At 39.3% G+C, this 11,844-nt stretch overlaps 1 protein-coding gene across 1 annotated transcript in view; it reads left to right on the forward strand.

The window, feature by feature from the left end:
* Positions 1-5,676, forward strand: part of LOC149284025 (coiled-coil domain-containing protein 32-like) — a 7,279-nt gene extending 1,603 nt beyond the window's left edge. The window contains exon 3 of the mRNA XM_089497211.1: positions 5,538-5,676. Coding sequence (XP_089353337.1) covers positions 5,538-5,676 — 139 coding nt within the window. The remainder of the gene's footprint in view (positions 1-5,537) is intronic.
* Positions 5,677-11,844: the final 6,168 nt, after the last annotated feature.

Consider the following 11,844-nt stretch of genomic DNA (forward strand, 5'->3'; position numbering starts at 1 on the left):
GCCGGCACCAGCAAGCGGCTTTTAAACACTGATGCGGAGGAGAGAGAGGGGCGCCTAGCAACCGCTCGGCGCCCCTCGTTCTCCCCCGCATCAAAAAAAAGAAGACAGCCTTTAAAAGCCGCTCGCTGGTGCCCGCTGCTTCACTGCTGGGTGCCGAAATATGACGTCATATTACGGCGCTCAGCAGTGAAGCAGCGGGCACCAGCGAGCGGTGCAGGAAGAAAGAAGCATCGTGCTCCCGTCGCTGGACTTCAAGGTGAGGGGGGGGGATATATAGTGGGTAGGGGGGAGAGGGTATATAATGGCTAGGGGGGAGAGGGTATATAGTGGGTAGGGTTGAGAGGGTATATAATGGGTAAGGGGGGAGAGGATATATAGTGGCTAGGGGCGAGAGGGTATATAGTGGGTGGGGGGATATATAGTGGGTAGGGGGGAGGGTATATTTGTTGATTTAACTTTACTTGTTCTTCATTTTAAATATTGTATTTATTCCCGTTTTGTTTCTTCACTTCAAAATAAGATATATGCAGTGTGCATAGGTATTTGTTCATAGTTTTTTTTTTTTTTTTTTTAACTATAGTCCGGCCCTCCAACGGTCTGAGGGACCGTGAACTGGCCCCCTGTTTAAAAAATTTGAGGACCCCTGCCATAATCTTACTTTTTGGCTTGGTGTACTATGTGTAAAACTGTCACAACAGATATTAAACAAAGCAAGACTCTGTTGCAACTAACTTATGGTGAAGTTCAACATTTTTTGTTCTTACAGTGTTATTTCTCTGACCACATTACATGTAGTGCTTAAGGTAGGGTGGCAGAGGTATCTAGGGATCTAAAAACTGATACACACTTACAATGTTTCTAGTATGTAGTCTGTAACAAAATTTGACTAATATTGAAGCTGCACTTTGTAGGAGATAGGTTCAAACAATATTTTTGTGCTGTTGCCTTATATCATATTCTACATAATCTCTTTGATTTCATATACTTTCAGACTGGTCTACTTTTTATTGCCTTTGCCCCTCTAGAGAAAAAGTAAAGCATGTAACATAAAATCTTCACAGGTTATTTCTGCAATCTCAAATGTAATTATATTTACATATACTAACACAAATACTGACACACGTGCACACACATATACACACTCGCTCCATGCCTCTCACACACATCTATATTAAGGACCCTTTCCCAGCTTTACCTTCCTTTGTATGCACAGGAGGAGGCTCATCCCTCGACAAAAACATGGAAAGTTTGGTGAAAAAGCAACCAAAATTAACATTATGGCTCCCATTGCAAGGGATTAGTAACCAACTGGTTGCATGATAAGTGTCCACATGCGCCTTGTGAAATCTTCTCTACAAAAGTCCCAAATGAGACACATATTGTACAAAAAAAATTAGAAGATTCCAAGTTTTGGAAAGTTTTTTTTACATTTTGTGCCCCGTAACTTCCAAAATGCACAAAAAAACTATGCGTGTCAGTTTTTCCCCCCAAATTCAAGACACTTACACAAACACATTTTGTGGTATTTTGTTTAACTGAACTGGTTTATGGACCATTTTGAAAGTACATTATTAGAAGAAAAAATGTACTTAATTTTACTATTCATACTAAATGTTGGACTATACGTGACAAAAATGTCTATCTGTTCTTGAAAAACCAATATAAATGGTTTAAATACTTTAAACAGGACTAGTCCAACTTGGAGTCTCTTAGGTTCGAGCACAGTGGGGTCATGTAACAGGACCCCATGGTAAAAGTACCGCTGCAATGTGCTATGAGTGATGTGTAAGAGAGTGAGGTGTAAGGGAGTGGGGTGTGATAGGATAAGTATGTTTTAGTGTGTAGGTGTTTGTGTTAGTATGCAAATTGGTTACTTGGGGTCAATGGGCTGAGAAGCCACTCTGCTATACCTTGGCCAGACTTCCCCTAAACTCAGTTCAGATAATGGCCAACTGATTGTGGAGAAATAACTAAATGTAAATAAGGTGAAATAAGAAGAAGTGCACAGTTTGGAAATAAGACGGAGGAATTTAGGTATACAAAAATAGACAATAGAAAAAGTAATATACAATGAAACTTAGTTTATTAAGTTTCATGACATCTTCACATTTTGCAGCAAAAGTTGAGTACACATAGTGGGAATTTTAATTCACATTACAGAATACCCTCAGCTTGTGGATACAGAGAGACATGGAAGTGATTCAACTGTTCTTATGAGAGAAGCCTCTCCAGTTTCTTTATCATTCTGTTGAGAATATTCATCAAAATGTGTAAAAGGTCTCTCAGCTTGAAAATACATCTTCGCCGAATAGCACAGAAATTGAATAGATTTATCTCACTGGGATGCCTTATCACTCATGGGTCCTATTTCATTTATTTATTTAGAAAAAAGCAACATTATGGTCTGCAGTGATGTATACAAGGTTGACAGACAATTCATATTACATGAAGTTAAAGGTAGAGCCACGACAAAATCTTGTTTTAATAATGCTGTTCTTTTTATAAAGAAAAAAGTACCCCCAGCATCCCTGTGACCTACAGAGTTGGGGAACTCCCACCCATTCGGTCGCGATACCAAGTCTTGTTGACTAAAGGATGGGATGGCCTGTCCTGAATAGAGGAGGATGCTTGTGTAGAAAACAGCAAGGTAGTTAAATGTGGCCACAAAAGTCCTCTAAGAAGACTGATTGAGAATCTCTGCAGCCTGCACATTGTAGCCCTTTGGCAACTAACGTTAAACGTGCTGTTCTGAAAAACCACATGGTCTACCGTTTTAGCCTTAAGACAACTTTTTGACACTCAAAAATAACACAAATCCTGAAGTGCAGCGTATAACAGTCCATGTCCACTTTTTTGTATAACATGATTATACCATAGAAAGAAGCCTTCCCTGGGATAGTCTGTATCTGGCATAATTTGACTTTGAAAATGATAGGTGATGCTCCTAATACTACAGTTATGTGATATTAGAGAGGGAGAAATATTGGGGTAAAAACTATATAACTGAAAAAGTTTATTGGTTGCAAAACTAAATTGAGCATAGACATCGACTATAATAAACGTAATGCAAAATCGTAACACTGTATGAAAATGATCATTAGAGTAAATGGGTAACAGCTTATATAATTCCACATACTAGATGGAGACCAATTTTACCCATACACTATGGGTAATTAGAAACAATTACCAAATAGAAACATATAATTTAACAACAGTTAAGAACCATTTGGCGAATCTAGTCTGCCCATTATACTGCCCAGTTAAGTGTACATGCTTCGGTAGTACAATCAATGCTGAAGATTGTGAGTAAAATAATAAGACCCAAAGTGACAGAACTGTTTTTTTTTTAAAATTATTTCTGCATTTGAGTAAACAATTACTATTATTAGAATTATAGGCTATTTGTTAAGTTTAGAAAGTGGTCTCCTGACACTTGAAAACCTTCACCTTTTAGAGTAGCTTATGTTTATTTAGCCACATGATATAAAGTTCAACAAACAGTTATTTTAAGAGATTAAAAAAAAGATTTTAAGGCAAATGATAACTAATGCTAACTAATAATAGTATAAAAGTATAAGAACATCTTTTGTTCTATATAAATATATATTGCTATATTTATAATAAGATTGAGTTTCTAGTCCAGATGGACACTAAGCCTAGTGGACCCTAGCGCTCTAATGACTAATTCTGCTACTGGCCAGCAGGATCATGTTATGTGACTGTTACGTTATGAGTATAAGAACATAAGAGGTAAGGATATTTGTTTTGTATGTAAGCATGAACCTACTGTCATATGTTTGCCTGGGCTGCACAGAGGGAACACCAAACTTTTTGTGTTGGACAATTTGGAGGTTCATATGGGGCCCCACAGGAACAGACTTTGTGGCATTGCAAAAAAGAATCCGCTCAGTGTGATAACTGTGCAGGGAAAGTTGCCCAAAATATTGTTTTTTATGTGACAACAATAGCACCCTCCAGATCTGTAGATAACGTTAATAGGAACAAATAGAGGTAACAACAAGGTTTGTCTAATTGCTAACCTACATTGTTGTATACTGGATTTTATGCTCAAAATGTACTTAGTAAGTACTTTAATATACATTTTTACTTGCAAAAAAAAAAGAAAACACACTTGCCCTGTAACTCCTTCCACTCTCAGAAGACCTCCTAAAGATCTCACGCAAGCCAGCTCTGTAGCTGGCGCTAGCTCTGTAGCTGGCTGGGGTGATTATCCAAAAAATGACCAAGCAGGAGGTGCATTTGATGGAATGCATGTTCAGCACGTCAAATAGCTGATTAATCCTCCTATACGATTGCATCCAAAAATTTTAAAAATCGAATGTGCGTATGATAGCTGGAGAGATCTGTAAGTGGCTCCATATCTGGTTGTGTGTTTGCAAGGGTAATGCGAGAGGGTTTGCTCTGCATTATGCATGCCCAGCTCAACCCCGCTTACAGGAAACATTCACTTGGGTTTACCCTTGATAATAATATGAGCAAGTATGTGGGATTAAGGGAATGAATGAGTATCTGTAAATGAATGAGTATATGAGTGTGTGTGTGTGGGGGTTGGTGGCATGGCATAGGGGGCCTGTAATCACACTCCTATCATGCCCAGGTTCTAGCATGTGCTGGCTGCCTGGGCATGAAAGGAGTGTGATTGCTGTTAATTATATATTAATATTGTTATTGATTTTTTTGGTGTGTTAACCATTTTTATTAAAAGTAAGTAACACCAAAATTGGACAAAAAAACAACACAAAAAATAAATAAATATATATATATATAGATATAGATAACAACAATCACACTCCTATCATGCCCAGGCATACCTAGATTCCAGCATGTACTGGGTGACTTTGCATGATATAAGTAATATTGTTATAAAAATCACATTTCTATCATGCACAGGTTCTGCCTTGTACTGGTTGCCTGGGCACGATAGCAGTGTGATTACTGTTAACAATCATATTATATATTAATATTGTTATTGCATTATTTTGTTACTTTTAATTAAAGTGTGGTTATTTATTTATTTATTTATTTTAAGAAGGGGGGGGGCGTTTTCAGTTTTGGTTCGGTTTCGACCCACTGAATCCTGAATTTTCGGTCCAGAATTTTCATTTTGGTGCATCCCTAGAACTTAACTGTAATGTCAATTTACAGGAAACCCATTCATTGGGAATTGTATGGTTTAAAAATTATCTCTATATCCACAAACATAACAGAGCCTCTGGCTTGTCGATTATTGCCACTATGAAAATGGTAATTTTGGATTCCTTTTGTGATTTCTGCAAACCTAGATTGATATTCATTGATTTAAACCTTTCATGTAATGTGCTACACACTACAATTAAAATGCCTCTTGATACAGCAGGAGGCCTTTTGTAACCTCAGTCTATGACCCTGACATGACAACTTGGGTTTTATGTGTTATTAGAGCAGGCCTCCCTGCTCTTTAAGGTTTGTTAATTTGGCTTTTATTTTTAGCTGTCTACATCTATTGATTTTCCTTTTTCCAATTCTCACATTTTCAGCACCTTAGAACATTTGAAGCGTTGGCTGCAGCCAGAAAAGGTTGCCATAAATGCAGAGGAGGTGCAGTGCCTTATTACTGTGGATTATCCTGCAACAACAGTTGAAAACAACGAAACAAATGATTCTGCAGAGGATTGATAGTCTGCATTTGCATGATGCCCAACTCCAGTTTTCTGATTAGGCTGGGTTTTAGAGATTAGTAAATAAAATGGTAAAACAAGGCACTATTTAACACAGTTTGTACAGATTTCTTAAGGATTAGGGGTTTGTTTCATCAAAATGACTCACATGGCGATGTACTTTTTTTATCACTGAAATCTGAACATAAACTACAGTGAAATATAGCTTCAACTATTTGACACCAGCACCTGTATAATTTGTCCACAATTTTAAAGCAAATTGTCGGTAACACAGATGAAAATGGTAGTCGGTGGATGACGGTCGATATGTATGTATGTATGTATCTTTAATAAATGCCAGTGTCTATACAATTCTGTTGGAGACTTCTGAGTTAGATAAGTAAGTTCCATCATTTTTACATCAGTGAAGATTGTGTGGTATTCCATGTTAAAAAGTAGGGCACAACTGTAAGCAAAGTTGTAATGAAATATTACCCAAACCAGCGGTGCATTATGTTGCTGCAATTTGCTATGCTATAGCAATTTGCTAAGGGTTGTCATCATTGAAAGGTTTGCCAACTTGTTATTTAAATTTGTTGTTTAAATAAATGACCTTACTCTGTTTTAATAATCACCTGGTTGTTAAAATGTCAAAGAAACCTAGTTTGAGCCGTTAAAGTATTTAAGATCTGATAAATTTAGTGAATGCTTGGGTCAAAACAATTCAGTGCATGTTGGGTCAAGGTTGTCTCATGTTGTGTATTTACATTTTTTAATCCCCTGTTTCTTACTTTGCTTCATTGTCTTTTTATATTTCCTTGGGCCAGTTATGCTTACTTCCATTAATTGTTAGATGTAAATAGCTTAAAAATAAGCTATTTGCCTTCGTGTGCATTGTTGGAAGACTTATTTACTTCAAAATCTACGTCAGATAAAATAAAATTTCAGTGTACCTATAAACAATCTTTGCGTCTTTCTTGTGTTTTAAGGATGAAGGATTTTTTTTGTAAAGACACAATTAACAAAAGAATTGTCCTGCTCAGTGCTTCTGTGTGTCCACCGTGACCCTCCTTCGGACACACATGTTACAGTTTCACCAATGTCAGTGACATCCCATTCAAGTTCCGAATCTTTAATGTGTGTGCCTTTAAAATACAGAGCACCAAGATATGATGTCATAACTTAGCAGTAATGACAGCAACTGCAGAGGCGGTGGTATCCTGGGGTACGCCTAGGGCAGCGTCTGAGGAAATTAGACCACGCTGTGTGAGGAAACTCCCCTTTTCCGACCAGGTTCCAGCTTCCCTGGGGCGGTAAAAGAGTTTCTTAACACAGTGTGCCTGCGCCACAGCAGTAAGCTGCGGGCCCACGTTAGGTGGCCATTGGGCTGCATAGACCTCTGCGTAGCCCCAGTGACCGGCTGTCAGACCAGTGAAATCTGCAAGAGAGGTAAGGGGGTGCAGGAGAGTGAATAGGCAGACTGATAAAGGGACAGATGTGGCACAGGAAGGCTGTTTCAGGGGCAGATTTGGCACATGCAGGGTGCTTAAGGGACATAGGTGGCCCAGGCAGGCTGTGTTAGGGGCAGAGGTTACCGCCCCGGGTGAAAAATACTCTAATACGCCCCTGACAGATAGAAATGTTTAGATGTCATTGTAGGAGAGTGTTTGGGCTCCAGTGATCATTATACAGTGTGGTTTTATATTATAAGGGCAGTGGCATTGAACCACACAAAAACAAACGTTTTTGATTTTTCTAAAAGGAAGATACGTGTACACATCTTTGGATGGTGTCCAGGTGAAACTATTTAAGAGACGCTCTGATAAAGGTAGCAAAAATATTGCATTGAACGTGTTAGTAAGACTAATGGAAAAAGGAAACCATTGTGGTACGCATTTTAGGAACTATAAACAGACTCAAAATGAGGAAGATGGGAGCAGATCTAAAGCTAAGCTTAGGGAAGCAAAGAGCATTATTAGATGCGCCAAAAGCACACACCGAGGAGAAAATTGCCTGGTTAACAAAAAAGGATGATAAAACCTTTTTAGATGTATAAAAAGAAAACAGACCAGAAATAATTAAACTAAAGACAAATGACAGGAATTATATAAATGAGGATAAAGATCTAGCCGACTGCTTAAATCGGGTAGGCAACCTTCATTGCCTTCACCCAAATTATTAAAAGCACTTCGAAGAGTCCTGGCAATACTGTACTGGAAGTTGGCAACTGTAGCGGTTCTTCACAAAAAAAAAGAAAAGACCAACTGCAGACCAGTAAGTCTTACGTCAGTAGTTGGCAAAGTAATGGAAACCATGCTAAAGTGTAGGACCTTTAAATATCTGGAAGTAAATGGTTTGCATGGTCAGAAACAGCACGGGTTTACTACGGGGAGATCCTGTCAAACTAACTTAGTTTATTTTTTTGACTGGGTAACAAAGATAAAAGAGGAGAGGAGCTGTTAATATAGGTTTTAGAAAGGCATAGCATACTTAAATATTTAAATAAATAAATGCTGTCTTTGGATGTCAAAATAGTTGAATGGATAAGGCAATGGTTGAGTGACAGGTGGCAGAAGGTTGTAGTGTATATTCACTATGACTTGGTCACCTTAGGGATCAGTATTGGGAGTTTTATAATATATATTATAAATATATAAGAAGATCTTAAGGCAGGAAGAGGGAGATAGTTCTGCCACGTCTCTGGTAAGGCCTCATCTAAAGTAAAGTAATATGCACAGTTCTGGAGCCCTCATCTCCAGAAGGATATCGACACATTGGGGTAAGTGGTTTGCAAGATAGAAATTATCAGAAAAGACAGATTTTAATATGTATAGCTTGGCAGAAAGAAGAGAGAGAGGAGATGCAAAATATACATTTAAATACTAAAAGGATGTTAATGTACAGGAGGCAACCTTTTTGAAAGGAGGAGCTTTGTTAGGACAAAAGGGTCATAGTCTAAAACAAGAGGGTCGGTGGCTTAGATGTAACGTAAGGAAGTTCTACTTTACCGAGTGAGTAGTAGATACTTGGAACAGCCTCCCAGCAGAAGTAGTGGAGACTAATTCAGTAAGGGAATTTAAATAGACATAAAGCACTCACTATGGGAGCAAGGACTGATTTACTATGTCTTACATGAGGAAAAATGGGCAGACAAGATGGGCCGAATGGGTCTACTGCTTTGTGGCTGTGCTGTTGTTACTCCTAGATTCTTCCACTTCACAATAACAGCACTTGCAGTGGACCAGGACAAACTTAGCAGAGCAGAAACTGGAAAGGGTGGCATCCTATGACAGCGCCATGTTTAAAGTTCAGCACCAATTGCACTTCCATTCTATGTGCTTGACTGTATACACCCATTACCAATGAGTGTGGCTGAAACAGCTAAACTCAATATTTAGAAAGGGTGTTCACAAAATCCTGGTCAGAGCAGGCCTGCTGAGTGCTGAATTTTGAAGTGAGTAAATATCACCTGTCTTCTGTAGCATCACTTAGTACAGAGTTTCAAACTGCTCTTGGAAGCCACAGCAGTACAAGAACTATGCTTCATGAAATGGGTTTCCATAACCTAGCCTCTGCACAAAAGCCAAAGATTACTAATCATCAGCTTGAGTTGTGTAAAGCATACCACCACTGCAGCGCCGGATTAACGTAGGGGCTGATGGAGCTGCAGCTCCAGGCCTCTACCTGAAAATAGGCCCAGTGAGGGCTGTCCATAAGGCAGTCCAAAAGGGGCAGCTGCCACTTGAGCCCTCAGCAACAGAGGTCGCAGCTGTCGCAACTGCGACCAGGCCTGCCATTATAGCGGGCCCGGACGACCCCCGCGATCACCTTTGCAGGAGCACGCTACTTACCTGTGTGTTGCGAGCAGCGTCTCTTGTACAGCCAAGTGGATGCAGGAACCCAGCGGAGCCACGTCACATACGTCACATGACCCTGCTGCGTGTCTGCTTCCCCTGGACTGTAAAATAGAAGTGCGAGCAACACAGAAGGAAGCAGAGGCCCCTGCGGAAGTCTGCAAGACATTTGCAGTTCAGGTAAGGAGAATGTATGAGTAGGTGAGATTGAGTGAATGAGTATCTGTGAATGAATGTTTGTGAATGAATATGTGTGTGATAGCATGGATGTGTAATTGGGGGGGGGGGGATCTTGCCCCAGACAGGCTCCTTTGGAGGGGGTGGAGATGCCCCAGGCAGGCTCCTTTGGAGGGGGCGGAGATGCCCCAAGGCAGGCTCTTTGGGAGGGGGCAGAGATGGCCCAGGCAGGCTCTTTTGGAGGGGGCAGAGATGCCCCAGGCAAGCTCTTTTGGAGGAGGCAGAGATGCCCCAGGCAGGCTCTTTTGAAGGGGGCAGAGATGCCCCAGGCAGGCTCTTTTGGGGAGGACAAGGATGCCCCAGGGAGGCTGTTTTTTGGGGGGGAGATGCAATCTGGGTGCCAGGGCTGATTTGATACTAAAGGGGGGGGGGGGCTGGCCGGGTGGCATAAATACACAATGTGGAGCTGGCTGGCGCAAACAAGGTGAAATTCTCAAGTAAGAATGTTCAGTTTTATTTAAGGTTTTTATATTCCAGAACAATGCAGTTGGTGCAAACTACATGTGTGTACCTAGTGGATTATGACTAATTTCATTGTTCTATAATGTAGCACATTTTTTTATCATTTACCTATTAATTGGCTAATTAATATTTGCAGTTGAACTCTTGCACCTCATCTTTATTATTTTAATGCTGTTACACCCGTGCAGTATGTTTTACATTATATCATGACCATAAAAATTGCCTTGGAAAAGTTATACTTTTTTGTGTAGTATTTACGAGTTAAAACAATGTCAGAAATGGGTTCGACAAATATGTAGCACAAATACAGCATTTTATTCATTTTAATCCTTAAATAATGATTTGTTTTAAAAAAAACTAAAATAACTGTAGCTGCCCTGAGCTGACTGTGTGCTTTCTGTGCTTCAAATCTTATATTTAGAAATGGTTCCTGTTGACTCATTTAGCGCTTTGAAGGATCTACTAAGTAACCACCAGTGCAAGAACCTTGAGTTTAATCCATCTACAGAAAAATAATTGTCCCTTGGCCATGTTGCTTTGTGGAAAAATGGATTCACTCATAATTTTAAACTTGTTAAGAATGTGTGCTGTGAAAAGCCTTTTCTCTTGCTTGCAGTCACTTTAAGATGTTAAGTGTATGCACCATGTGGTTTTGGTTCATTACCCTGTCCCTGAATCAAAACTTGACTGGTACATAAAGTGAAAGCAACAGCCTTTGTTTAAATTAGACATTTACTATTTTCCTTGCACTTAAAGATTAGAATGTAATAATAATTATAATAATGGTCATGGTCTCATAAATCATTAGAAGGGGGTTTGTAGCTATGCACACTGTCCACTCTCATGGTGTATATACGAGTGGCAAGTGATTACATGCACTAAGTTAAGCACAGCAGGATCTCTACCAAAATGTCCCCTATCTAAATTAAAATGTTAAATCAGCAAGACTCACCGTGTATTAGGTTTGATTGGCATTCTTTCTCCAAATAGCTTAAAGGGAGATCATCATCGTCTCACATATGGTGTTTGTAGTCATCATCTGGTCTGCTTCCAAGTGTTGGTGATATCTGCTAAAATAAAACAGGACGTAAGGTGCGCACATAATATTATAGTTTATCCCTTATTAAACAAAGTATCAAGAAGTACCCAGTGTCAACAATCCATTTTTAATTATATCAGAATACGCACCAACCCCCCCCCCCACACACACACTCAAATGGATGCCTTGGCTTCCTATAAAACAGCTTCAAAATCCTCTTTGTTACTTCAAGGTGTTCATCACTATCCTATGTTTCATCTCTGATACAAAACACAGTTATAGTAATACATTTGTACACCATATTACAACCAAAAATATTTCTTTATCCAAGGAGAAGCCCCAAAGGCATAAAAACATTGCCTGAAGCATTTTGCACCTCCATGCAAATAATCATAAACAAGATTTAGACAATGTTTTTATACCTCTGAGGTTCTTGGATAGAGAACTAAAGATGTTTGATTATAATATGACGCAAGGAATCATTTTCTTTTGTATCTTTGCTTACTGTACTTTTACTTCATTTTTCTGCAATCATCCATATGAGTCGATTGGAGTTGTTAGCTAATGTCATAACTTTGCTACCAAAATGAGAAGG

This window comes from Sceloporus occidentalis, unplaced genomic scaffold (assembly GCF_023333645.1).
Source record: "Sceloporus occidentalis isolate IW3139 unplaced genomic scaffold, rSceOcc1.0.p SCAF_100, whole genome shotgun sequence".
Classification (NCBI taxonomy): Eukaryota; Metazoa; Chordata; class Lepidosauria; order Squamata; family Phrynosomatidae; genus Sceloporus; species Sceloporus occidentalis.